Below are 13,362 nucleotides of genomic sequence, written 5' to 3' on the forward strand. Positions count from 1 at the left end.
GGTTCGTGCGAGGGAAGGGACGGGGCTGCGGTGCGGCTCGGCCCGGTGAGGAGGGGACGGGGGCGTAACGGGCTCTGCTGGAAAAAAAACCCGTGTTTTCCTGGCACTTTCTAACGGAGATTTCAGCCATTAGCCTGGAAAATGGTATTCCCTGAGTTTCTAAGGGAATACCGTTTCCATAACCGCTTTAAAAAAAAAAAAAAAAAATCAAAACCCAACAAAAAAACCGATTCCTTGTGAAATCCGGCCTGAAGCTCGGGGAGCTCACGAGTCGAGCCGAGCCGAGCCGGGAGCTCCATTGCCCGGCGGAGACTTTGAAACGGGACGCTGGCATCCTTGACCGAAGCGCGTTTCTGAACAGAAAAAGAGTCTCTTTACTTTTCCCTAACTGGTTTTTAACCCCTACAAGGGGAAAAAGCGGCAGCCCGGAGGTGGAGGGGGGCCCTGCCCGCCCCGTCCCCGGGGAACTTTTCCCTCCCCGGTGCACGGAGGCGGCCGGTAACGTTCCGAAGGCGGCTTTCGTGCGCTTTTTATAGCAGTTGGCACTAGTGGGTGCTGCAACTAAGTGAAATAAATAATAAATAAACGAAAGCGAAGCCTCCGCGGCACGGTGGGGGGACCTTCGCGGGAAACCTGAAGCAGCTTTTCACCGAAAAATTGGGGACACACACACACACACACGACACGCCGGTGGCCCGGGCAGACACCGCCCGTGTCCGTGTCCCGTCCGTGTCCGTGTCCCCCCCACCCCCCACCCCCCCCCCGGCCAAAAGCGCTCCGTTTAGCGGGCGGGCGGCACCCACGGCAGTTCGTTCCCCCCCCCCCCCCCGGGGCGGGAGCAGGTTGAAGTTCCCCCGTGGGGGGGGGGGTCTAAGGGGGGGTAATCAGCCTCGGAGGGGCTGCGGGGGTAGAGCCCGGACGGGGGTGGGGGGGGAAGAAGAGGCCAGGCCCCGCGGTTGTTTGCATCGACCCGGAAACATCCAGGAAAGCGGCGGGGAGGGCGGATCGGAGGCGGCGGCGGGGAGATAGGCCGCCCGTCGGGGCCGGGGCTCACGTTACCGGCCGTGCTGTGCCTTTAGCCGGGGTTTTGAGTTCAGGGAAAGGGGGGGGGGGAAGCCCGGCTCGGCTCGGCTCGGAGGCGGCAGGTGGTGGCCGGTCTTGAGACGGGGCGGGCCCGACGGGGCGGGCCGGAGGGGGGGGGGGGGCTGCGCCGCCGCTGTGGTGGTGGTGGTGGTGGTGGGGAGCCATGACGGGCGTGGAGGCCGAGCAGGAGTTTGACTTCGATTTCCTCTTCGAGTTCAAGCACAGCGATGAGGGAGGAGGAGGTGGGTGGTGGTGTGTGTGTGTGTGTGTGGGGGGGCACACACACACACACACACCGGGGAACCTTCGGGGGGGTGGGGGGGGGGCGGAGGGGTGATGCTGAGGGGAGCCCTCCCTTGCGCACCCCGGGGGAAAGGGGGGGGGGGGGGCTGGGGGGGAAACAGACGGCTCGGTGCCTCATTTGTGAAATTTGGGGCTCTTTTGAGCTCTTTACCAGCCCCCCTCCCCCGGCTGCCAGCAGTGACCGGCATCGCAGGCTTGCCCTGTGCTGGGGGGGGGGGGCGACACCCCCCACCCCAAGCCCCTGGTGGGGTTGGAAATGGGGATGTGGGTCTCGCCCATTGCAGAGATGGGCCGTTTCCAAAACCGCTTCTGGCCCCCTCTCCTTCCCCCTCCGTGAGCTGGAGCGAGTTAGGCTGAGGGTTTAGCGTTGAAGGTCATCCATAAATAAAAATAACGGGCCTGAATTTCCCACGGGTCACGCCGTTCCCGACTCTGGTGTCTCGGTCTGGCTGTCTTTTTTTATGACTTTTAACAATACTTGGAGGTGGAAATGAGGTGCACGAGTCTGGAATTGACACAGAGAGAAAGTTGTCGTTTCCTGGTATGAGGTTGACTGCTACGGCGTCAGTGGTAGCTGGTCACCGTAAAAAGCTCTCGTACAAGTAAGTGATTTAACGCAGCCTCGGCGTAGGGCTGCCTCTGGGTCTGTGCTTTATCTTTTGCCTTTAAATTGAAGCGGGTTCCCACGTCCTTGCCTGCGTATCGCAGCCGGCCAGGATGCAGGTGACGGTGTAGGACTCCCTTTCCTAACGCTCCCCGATTGCCCAGCTCTCTGGCACATTGTCAGTGTCCAAATAGTTATTAGGACCTTCTCAGTTTTTACGAAAATGGGGTTTTAAGAGTTTCACACCACGCTTTTCAGATGAGTGTCCTAGTCATCAGACACCTGGAAGGTGGAGGGGCCTAAGCAAATTAAGTGTCAAAGTCCCAGTGAGAGAAGTACCCAGCTCCATTAGGCAATTTTGAAAGCACAAATTTAAGCACAGACCTAGACGCGGCTTCATCTTTAGAAATGTAAAACAGCCCTCGCCTTCTCTGAAGCCCCTCTGAGCTGCAGGTGTTCAGCATTCCTATTTAAAGAATGTAAATAAAAACTGATGGTGCCCAGTGCTTTGCAGGATCAGCCCATTAACGATAGAAAGGAATAAAACCTTCGCTCTGTGAAATTAACTAGAGAAAGAAAAAAAAATCTGATTTTTTTTTTTACGTTGCCACAAAGCGCAGTGTAAGATCTGGAGATGTGCTCCCAAATCAAGGGGTCCAATTTCTTGTCCTAGTTACACTTAATGTAAGTCTGGATTTGTTGGAATGGAACTGTTGCAGACTGGTAGTGGTCTATCTGATACTGGGCTTTGGCTCAAGACACTAAAATACGCTATTGAACGTGTCTTGGTAGTAAGCGCACTGGTCCTGGGGGCCTTCATGGATCACGGTCGAGACACCGACTCCACATGAAAGCGTTACCTTCCTTTCGTCCCTATCAGTGTGGGCAAAATACCCTGCAGAGCTGCCTTGCGGGATGCGGTTTCATGCCTTTGTAGCCACCTCCATCGTCTGTCCCTCAAGGCTGGCGTTTTATTTCTACATGCCTAATTCACCCTGGTGAGGAATACATCAGCATGTGACGAGTGCTGACTCCGTATGTGCATTTGATGAATTTTGTAAATACGGAAGTTGTGGAGAAGAATGGGCTTTTTCAGAAATCGTAGCTGGTGGTTTTTAGCTCACAAACCAAGGACTCGGTCCTTTTCCTAGTTGTGGCTTTGGGGCTTTTATATTTGGTGGGCACACTTTCTACACGCTGCCTGAAAATTTAAGATACCTAGATATATTTGGAAGGCTTTGGATCTTGCTTCTTTCAGTTTTGAGTACTGTTGTGTGAGAAGTTGCGTGACATGTTGTTTTCCTTGGCCCTTTGAAAGTTGACTTTTTAAAAACATGCATAATAGCTCTAAAAGAGGCTATTCCTTGCCACGTGCACTAGGGGAACTTGTTGCTTGGAGTACGTGAGGCTGTCTTCTAACATTTTGGTTTTTTAAAAAAAACCTTTGACTTCCAAAGGCTGGTCTGAGCCTTTATATTGCCTGCTCGTCCAGGGCTGCAGCTCTCCAGCAGACTTCAGCATTTGAATTTCACCCTAGTCACGCATTAGATTTGAAGAGAACTGCTGGGTTCACAGTACTTTTCACGCAGGTAATAATTATCCCTGCCGTTTTGTTCGTTTAGCTGTTTATTTTTAACAAAAGATCTAAGGGCGCTGACTCCGCAGTCAGCCGATGCTGGTGTTGCACCCCGTCTGTAAAGCCCACCCGGTGGGTGCAGCCCAGCGCGTCCGGCCGCGCGGCGGGGACCGGCTGGAGACGGCGCCCGGCTGTGCCGTGTCACCAGTGCCGTCCGCCGACACACCGGGGCAGGAGGCAGTGGAAGGGTCCGTGGGGCGTACGTGGAAGACGAGCCTAGCCGGTGTCCCGGTGGCGGGGACATCACCTTCCTCTGGAGCTGGAGGAGGCGGTGACGGGGTTGAAGCCGCCTCGAAGGCGCTGCTGAGACCCCTTCTCTGAGCTAATATCTGAAACGGAGAAGGTCTTACCGCTGTTGGACCACTCTGGGTTGTTTTGGGGTTTTTTTTCCGGGAAGAATGGGAGGGAAGCGGTGGCAGTTGTGGTGACACTGAGCAGCCGGGCCATGTGGCAGGGCAGCAACATGAGGGGACTAATTTTGGAAGGAGGGGACTCTGCTCCCCCAGGCAGATCTGCGCCTCGCCAGGACTACGGCAGTCGGATTATCCTTGTCAAAGTATCACCTCTTTCTCTGTAATTTCTGCCTGCCTTGTTGTTTCAAGAGAGTGTGAAGCTGCAGTGTGTTTTGAATAATCCAGTTTTATTTGTGTCACGCTCCGGTGTAATTTAATGACCCTTCCTCAGTAAATGGCCGGTCTCCGAAGGCAGACTAGAGAGTGAGTTCAAAAGGTGTTGCTGCTCATCGTTCCCGACTGTTACCTGACATGACATCCATCAGTTGGAACATCGCAGAGTTGCTGTGAAACTGCCACAGCACATTAATTTTTCCTAAGTGCCGTTCGCCTTGGAGTCATTGCCAGCGAGAAAGGCGAGCGCGGGATCGCCGGAGGACGACACCAGAGAGGGCTGAGCTGATAAACAAAAGAAAGAGGAGAGCCGGCCGCGCTGGCGTTACAGCTCGGAGGCTCCTTTGCATCTGCAGCACTCCCGGGCGGCGTTGGGAATAACAGCTGCAGTAATTAACGCAGCTTTTCCGTATCTCCCTAGGGAAAGTGGGCAAGGGTGTCCGCCAAGGGTGCTGGCCTCCTGGGGGGGCAGGGGACAAGCTCCCGGTGTGGACCGGCTGTGGCCAGGGCGGGGGGGGGAACGTAGAGTTTCCCTCCGTCCTGCGGGAAAGTGCCGCTGCCGTAAGAAACCTCAGGGAAGGCTGATGCGCTGCAAGCGCAGCTTGGGCTGGTGCTGGAGCTGGGTGCATTCCCAGCCTGCTGAGAGGAACCTGCGGAACCGCGTTACCCAGACTCAAAGTTGAGCGGCCGTTGTCCCTGATAGAAAGGTTTTGCTGTCTTTTCCCAGGGAGGCAAGAGGTACTGGTAGTAGGGGCTCTGGTCCATGTGTGCTGGTGATGCGGAGCCTCCCTCTATCAGAAAGCACGGGGTGGATGATTCCCGATCCCACCGCTGCTCAGAGCACCAGGGGCGTGTTGCCCTCGGCTGAGGGCTGCCCGTCTCCCCACCGGTGTCTCGGGGGGGCTGAGAGAGACACGTTTGCAGCCCCAGGATAGGGGAGCAGAGCTGAAGGAGTCCCTTCAGCAGGCAGGGATGGTCTCCTGCGGACCAGCTGCGGGATGCTGGTCCCCGTAGCGTAGCAGAGATGGAGGCACACGAGGGGCGGGTTGTTCCCCTGCGCTGGGTGAGGGAGCCCGTCGGCACAAGTCTGTGACGCGATCCGTCACCTTCCAGGTTTTCCGCGCCGACTGCGCGACTCCGCTCTTGCTTTTGTACACCCGGAGCTGTTGAACGGTTAGAGCGTCGGCCAAGAGCGCGCTGCTGGCAGCGCTCGACGTGGCGTGCGCAATAACCAGCAATTTCAGTGGAATTTCAGCTGTCGCAGAGTAGTGAGACATCCATGTTTATCCTTCACCTGGCCTCTGCCAGTTGGGCTGGAGGATAAGTGGTCCCAGAAACCAGAGCAGGTCAATAGATCCCTCTTGTTCCAAAATCCTAGTTAACTGGAACCAGTTGGAAACTTGCTGTAATGGAAATTTCGGTTGTGTATAATTTTTTAACAGAATGCAGTTGATCGTGTTCTTCCCTTTAGTCTGCCTCCACTTGTGTTTTTTGTCCTGTGTTTTTTGTGCGTTCTGACTTTTCAGGGAGGGAATCGGGCTTGCTTACATAAAAGCACATCTCTTGAGCAGCACTGCAGTCTCTGAATGCTGAAGCAACGTTGTTTGAAGACTGGGTTTTTTGCTCTGAAGGTTCACATAAGAAGAGTGTCCTCGAGACAAACTCAGTCCGTGTACATCCCCCTCCCAAGACAGCTTGTCTTGTGCTGTTCAATTAGCGGCATTTTCAAGGATGCCAGTCCGCAGCTTCTCGCCTGGCGTGGCATGCCTGTGGGCTGGGTTGTTAAGGAGAGCTGTGCTTTTGTGTGTTGTGCCATGTCCCTCCACTCCGGCTGGGTATGTTACGAAGTGAGTATGGCTGTGCGGCACCTCATATCATTCTTGTCTGTTTGTTTGTTTTTTCCAGAACACTATAATTACACATCTTCAAACGTAAATGCTGGCTTGCCTCTAAATGTGGCGCATTCCTCATTGTCAACTCCATGTCATGGCCTTCAGACATCAAATCCCGTCATTTCAGTTGTCCCATCGACAAACCATCCTTCGGGATACGGAGGACACATCGACGGCGGGGCCTCCGAGTATTACCTGCCGCCAAACATCAGACCGAATGGAGCTCCAGCGCTGGAGAGCCCTAGAATTGAGATCACCTCTTACATGGGACTTCATCATAACAACAACCAGTTTTTCCACGATGAGGTTGAGGAGGCCATCCCAAATGCCAAGCGCTCGCCTTCCACTGCCACTTTGAACTTACCGAACATCGAGGCGTACAGAGACCCGTCCTGCCTGAGTCCAGCGAGTAGCTTGTCTTCCAGAAGCTGCAACTCGGAAGCGTCTTCCTACGAGTCCAACTACTCGTATCCGTACACTTCCCCCCAGACCTCTCCATGGCAGTCCCCGTGCGTCTCTCCGAAGACCACCGACACCGAGGAGGGCTACCAGCGCAGCATGGTGGCCTGCACCTTGCTCAGTTCCCCGAGGCACTCTCCGTCGACGTCTCCCCGGACGAGCATCACGGAGGAGAACTGGCTGGGGGCTCGCAACTCCAGGCCTCCGTCTCCCTGCAACAAGAGAAAGTACAGCCTCAACGGCCGGCAGACCTCCTACTCCCCGCACCACTCCCCCACGCCTTCTCCGCAAAACTCGCCGCGGGTGAGCGTCACGGATGAGACGTGGCTGGGGAACACCAACCAGTACACCAGCTCCGCCATCGTCGCCGCCATCAACGCCCTCACCACCGACAGCACCATAGATATGAACGACGGGATTCCCATCAAGTCGAGGAAGACCGCCATCGACCACACCCCGTCCATGACTCTCAAAACGGAACCGGCTGGCGAGGATCACGGGACCATATCGCCGACTGCCGATTTGTCACCAGAAGACTTCTCCAGCTTTCAGCACATCAGGAAAGGAAACTTCTGTGAGCAGTACCTGTCCGTGCCACAGCATCCCTACCAGTGGGCCAAACCAAAGTCTCTGTCTCCGACATCCTACATGAGGTAAGGGACCCCGACTTAGAGGGCAGTCCCCATAATATCTTTACTGCGTGGGTTTTTGTGTTTTTTTTTCCCTCCTTCCCCTTCCTGTCTCTGCTTCCTGCCGAATCTGCCCATCCACTCATTCCACTCAGCTGTATCTCATGACGCACTGCCTCTGTTGTTGGCGTGGCGTGACCGCGAGCAAAGCCTTGAAGGGTTAAAGAGGCTGTTGGAGGAGCTGGCCATGGGTGGATTGTAACTGGTTATCTGGTTCCTGCGGGACGAGCCCCAGCCCCAGCCGTCTGGCAGTGGGGTATTCAGAAGCTCGTCAAGCAGCAGGACAATTTGGTGCCATCAGACCTGTGGCTTCACTTAAATGGTTCATCGTGTCTCAGTATGTTTTTATTGCAGGACAAGGAGATGGTCTCGTTATTGTGGCTGTTACAGGGCCTTTTACATTTACGCCTCATAGACAGTGAATACAAACAGAATAGGAATAGCGTTCTTTTGCGCATCATTTCAGCTTTTACTTTATTTCATCTGAAAGCTGCTTCTCGATCTTCTTTTCCTGTCTGTGTTGGACAGTGATTTTTTTTCCCCCTTCCTCACCATTTTTATGTTTCAGGAAGAAAACCTTTTTTGTCAGCTGATAGTATACTGGTCATGTTTGTTTATCACAAGGGGACTCCGGGTAGGAAGCACCACAGAATAGCCAGAATTTGAGTTACAGCCATTGCTTTCTCTTTCGGTCTCAGTTACGGTCTTTGTTTTGCTTCTGAAGGCTGTATACGCAGAAGCACGTGGTGCAGGAAAAGAGTTTGGCTTTCCAAAAGTTCGCAGGCTGTTCCCAGTCCCTGGCTGCAACGGCCACCCCCTCTCTTCTTCCTCCCCAAGCGCACCTGGCTTCTTGCTTTTGACAGCAAAGCTGTCTTTCTCAAAAAGGAAAGAAGCAGGCACGTAGCTGAAACGTTTTAATTAGCGATACGTTCCCTGGCTCTCAACCTTGCTGGTCTTGCTTTTCTCCAGCCAGCACCTCTCTGCCACATGCTGTCTCCCAAAACTGAGACTGAGCGGTCCGTGGCCCTTTGTGTAACAGCACGTAGTGCCGTGGTCCCCTTCCACATCGTTCTCCTCCTCCTCCTCCTCCTTCTCCTCCTCTCTGCGTTGCCTGGGCTCCTTGCGGGACCCTGCCTCAATTCAGCGCTGGGAAATCCGACAACCCCTTTGGGTCTGGCCGAGCCATCCAGAGGTAGGGACTCACTGCCTTTTGGAGCCAGGATAGAGACTTTTAACACCGGGCAAAGCCTTCAGAGCCTTCCCGCGCTCTTAAAAAAAGCCTTTTACGTTCTCCCACTGACGTGCCAAGTAGCCCACGGTCGTCAGAGAGGCCGGCCGCTGGCTTCTGTGTCAGGGGGCTGCTTCTTGCCGAAGGCTTCAAGGGCAATAATGGGACAGTTTGACCAAACAGGTTTTTATCTTTCCGTTTTGCTGCTTTGCTGCAACCCGTCAGGAGGCACCCGGCATGCCTGTGCGCTAACGCAAACAAGAAAGGTGAAGCGTACAAAACGGAGCCCTGCTACGTTGTGTATTTAACATTTTTTTCCACTGTTTTGGTCTTCAGTAAAATATGTTTCCTGGTTCGCAATATGTTTCCATGTGATCTCATTAACTCGTGCTCTAGGGCAGTTGGAAGTTACTGTCGAAATGTGATTTTAAGTTATTTTACCAATCAGATACACTGACCGTGCTTCCTTCCACCAAAAATACCTCTCGTTTTATGTATATGAAAGCGCTGGGCAACTGAGCGCGGACGTCAACAGGATCACAGCCTACGCAACAGAAACGATGTTATTTTAAATCTTTCCAAAAAAATTGGTTAAGAATTTGTCACAACAGAGCTGGATTTTTTTCCTGTTATGTTACACATCTGTTCTATTTCAAACGCGAGGGCTGGAGGGGTGGGTTCCAACAAACAACTCGGGCTCCAAAATCTACCCGGTCATAATGATTTCGAGATAACCAGATTTGATTACCTCCTCTGTCTCTTCCTGAATACGCGGTACAGTTTTCATCAAAAGCCTTGGAAAATCACTGACGCCTTTCCCTCCCTCTCCTGCATTCCCGTCGCTTTTGGGGGCAGGAGGGAGCGGGCTCCGGCAGACCGTCGGCCGGGTGCTGTCTCCTTTCCCGGGGTTTTATAGCGGGCATCAGCCTAAAAGGGAAGCTGCTTTTTTGTGTTCTTTCCAAAATTGATGATGGTTTTCATTTGTTGTCATTAAAGCTCAATCCGCTTTACGCTTTCCGAGTCCCGGAGCAAGGGAATAATGAGAGTATATAATAAGAGTAATAACAATGCCTGCCTTAGCAGAAGCACGGTCTTTCTGCGCCCCGTGCTGATGAGGACCGTGAGCTCGGAGGCTCAGCCTGGTCCCCAGGCTGCGGGCTCTTCGGAGCTGGTTTGGGCTGACGCGTCCCCCTCAAGGGCTGTGAACGTTCCTTTGGACGTAGGAAATATTTAGAGACCAAGCAGAGGGTTTTTTCAGGGGAAGCTTTGGCACAAACCCGAAGGTAGCGATGGGAGTCGTTACCTTTTGCAGACCAAAATGGGTTACCTGCATGTACCGACCTGCCTCAAAACCCACTGGAGGTAAATCGTTTCGCGGAGAGTCAGGAGATGGTCTTTGTGAAATTCTGCTTCAGGTTTTAGCTCCGAGGTCTTTTTTTTATGTCAGTATTTATGCATTGCGCTGTCTCGCTCAAATGCAAGAAATTTCTGTCTGTAGTCCCTCTTCTATGGTTAACGTAGCAAATAGCTTAAAGAGAAGGACTCTACCAGGCAGTTACTGTATGAGCAGGTGATGCTCTGTGTTTCTCAAGCCCTTGCTGTTGCAGTTGTGTTCCTTTCTGGGACATTTCTCCATCGCTCCTCAGTGCTGTGTAGTGCAGAACCTCCCACGGGGAAAAATGTCAAAGCCAAAATGGAAATACAGGACTGGACTTCTGCCCTCGGGTATTGGGGCAATGTTAGTGACCCTTTCCAAAACTAAAATCCTGGTTTTAGGTTTTTTTAACCGCTCATTGACATGTCCCAAACCATCCTGCGTTACAACAAAAAGTACAGGCGCTCATGAAAGTGCCGGATTTCTGAGTACCTTACACATTTTTAATGACTTCCTCTTCAGCTGCTGTATTTGACTAAACACAACCTGAAATTTCCTAGAGACAGTTTCTTACTCATCAAGAAGTAATGCATTGTAGTTATTTCAAGTGTCATCAGTTTAATCCAAGAAGTGTGTTGGCCTGTAACACTTGAGTTTTCATTACGTGTAGTGTTTTTTGGGGGAAGGGGGAAGAGAAATGGTTGGGTTTGTTGGTCGGGCGGATGGCGCGTATGAGGTCTACCACACCAAAAGGAGCTTCCAGGAATAGACACCCATTTCCAGGTGGCTTATAAAAGCTCCCTACTGTATTTTCTCGCCCAGTTTATTTTTTTTAACCGTTGAAAGCCACATTTTTCTTCAGCTGCAGTCTCTTTTTTCAACCTCAAAAATATACATGTATGTTCTTGACCTCACAGACACGGGGTCATGTAGTTGTACATGCGGAGGCTGTAGTTTGCACCCAGAGAATGTATGGCTGGGTACCTGTCTACCAGTTGCAAAAGCAAATTTGGCTTTTATCTGCATCAGTGGGCTTGTTCATTTTTTGTGGATTTCTTGGATTCGACTTTTGTGACTGTGGCAGTATTAAACTCAAGCATGCAAAAATCGTTCATTGAGGCCCCAAACCATATGATTTCCTTAAAAATCATGATTTTAAAATGTTGTGTATTTTTTCCTCCTTTCTTTTGATTTGTGGACCATTCAGATGCTTTTGATGGGCCTTTTTTGTTTGGTTTTTTGTGTGTGTTTTTTTAAATATATCTTTTGGTCCAGATCGTGAGGTAGAGGACAACCTTACTTGGCAGAAGTTGAGTTTCTCAAGAAATTGGGGTTTTCTGAAGGTGGAAAAGGGCACCAGCTATCTTAAGATGAGCGAGTCACTGGCGCAGCAGCTCCGGATTTGCTGACCGGCGCGTTCATGGCAAACTTGTGCGTTCATGGCAAACTTGTGCTTTTATGGCAAACTTGCCTGTTTATGGCAAACTTGTGCTTTTATGGCAAGCCAGAGGAAGTTCCTCAGACAAAGCAAAGGCAGGGCTGTCTGGGCAAGACCCAGGGTAAATGGGGACTTGTGGCGGTGACCATCTCCTGGGACTCGTTAGTGTTAATTGAAGGGCGGGGGGAGCGGACAGGGAAGAGCCCGCAATGTCTCTAACCTTTCTCTCTTTCCTGCTGTATTCATGCTGGATGGGGATGTTCAGATGCTTCAACAAGTTCGGTTTGCCACCGCGTAGCAGCGGCTTTTGACTACGTTAGGTCGCTGTACCATAAAGCCGAAGATGGCTTGCAAGTCTGTCTCAGTAAACTGATTTTTTTTTTGTTGTTTGTATGTTTGATTTAATCCTCCCCACGCTTTCTCCTGACTGTTTTTCAGTTCATTCAAACGCCCCTGTGAGCGTCTTATTCACGGCCTTCCCTCACCAGCTCGTTTTAGCACGGCGTGATTCTAAATTCAGAACGAGCAGAGATGCGATGCCAGCCACTCGTCATCTCCCTTCCCACAGCAATAGTTTCTTGTTCTTTCTCTAAGCCATCGAATGCAACATTTCCCATGCAAATCAATCTCTGAATGTGAAGTTTGAGGACAGTAGCGTTAAGCGTTATCTGGGAGGATGATGACTCGTGTTTTCAGACTTCAGCGTGAGGAATTCCAGCGTGCCGCATGCACTCCACGGAGGAGCTCCTTGCTCCGCGTGCCAGCAAAACACAGCCAAGTCTGGGGTGGGATGCAGCATCTATTTTAACAGCTCACAGCCAGATTGCTCAATTGTCAGACAGGAAATTAAAAAAAAAAAAAAAAAAAAAAAGAAAGCAAAATCTACCCACGTTAACTCAGGTGAAATATACAGCAGGTATATTTTTCTGACCACAGTCCAGTTGGTGGACATACAGGCATCACCGTTGTTTTCTTACTCCTCCAAAAAATACACAAGAATCTTTAACAGGCATCCGTTTCGATGTGCGACATGGGTAATAAATAATAAATCGTAACCATATTTGCATTTGGTGCACAGTTGGAGCAGGGGCAAGCTAGCAGCCTGGTAAAAGTTTCAGCAGCCCTGTGGTTTGTCTAGTTTATGGTTTTGTTTCTAAAGGAGCACTCGCTGTTAGGAAAAAAATCAGTGTAGCGCAGGGCACCCCGTCTGAGCCACGCTCCTTCCAAGTGACTTGCTTGGGCAGCTCTCTGGGGCGGATGACTCCATCCTGTGGTATTTGGCCAACGCGCAGGGTTAGTCCCCGTGCGAGACCGACAGTTACTCTGACACCTTTTGCACAGCAGCCTAGTTAAGGACAAAAATATTTGCAAATCTCTTTTTCGAGGGGCCTTGGGCATCTAGTAGCTTAGAAAGTTGTAATGGTAGTTTAATTCCCAAATGCATAGTAGTTGTGAAGATGAGGCTTAAACACCTTTGCAAAGTTGAGTCGAAGTTTTTGGCTTTGTTTCCCCCCTGTCTATATTCCAGTGTGCTGCTTAGTATCTTTTTTTTTTTTTGGTAACTTGATAAAGCTTTCTGCTAAAGGCAGAAGTCAGCCAGGCTGGATAATCTGTTTTTGATTTAATCATATTGTGTATCTGGTGTATGCAAAATAAATCACTATTCATCTGTTTTGTAATCTGATTTATGTAGGACGGAGTTACATGGAGCGAGTTTTCTGCAGCCTAACACCAGGTTTTGTGAACCCGCCTTGAGACGACTATCCCTCATTACAGCATTTAGGACGACTACAGTTAGATTTATTATGGCGTAGAAAGGAATGGGACAGGTTTTCAGTGGGTGGAAAATTCAATCTTGAGGGAAGTACACCGATGTAGAAGGAAGACTGCGTGAAGATCTTTTATTTCTCTTCCTGACCCCCGTGGAGGGGCTGTTCTCCCCTCCGCGTGATGCTGGCTAGATGAGGTAGTTTGGGCCTTTTCAAATTGATAAGGTTTATTTGCAGCAACCAGATTTGATTTTACCACT

General features: G+C 51.3%; 1 protein-coding gene across 4 annotated transcripts in view; it reads left to right on the forward strand.

Moving 5' to 3' along the window:
- Positions 1 to 13,362, forward strand: part of NFATC1 (nuclear factor of activated T cells 1) — a 114,976-nt gene that overhangs the window by 3,075 nt on the left and 98,539 nt on the right. For 3 of the 4 annotated variants that reach the window (XM_049824043.1, XM_049824045.1, XM_049824046.1), the window contains exon 2: positions 6,158 to 7,256. In XM_049824043.1, coding sequence (XP_049680000.1) covers positions 6,158 to 7,256 — 1,099 coding nt within the window. Of the gene's footprint in view, positions 1 to 1,230; positions 1,326 to 6,157; positions 7,257 to 13,362 lie in introns of those variants that run through there. The other variant, XM_049824044.1, reaches the window with a different exon arrangement.

Source organism: Accipiter gentilis, chromosome 20 (assembly GCF_929443795.1).
Source record: "Accipiter gentilis chromosome 20, bAccGen1.1, whole genome shotgun sequence".
Classification (NCBI taxonomy): domain Eukaryota; kingdom Metazoa; phylum Chordata; class Aves; order Accipitriformes; family Accipitridae; genus Astur; species Astur gentilis.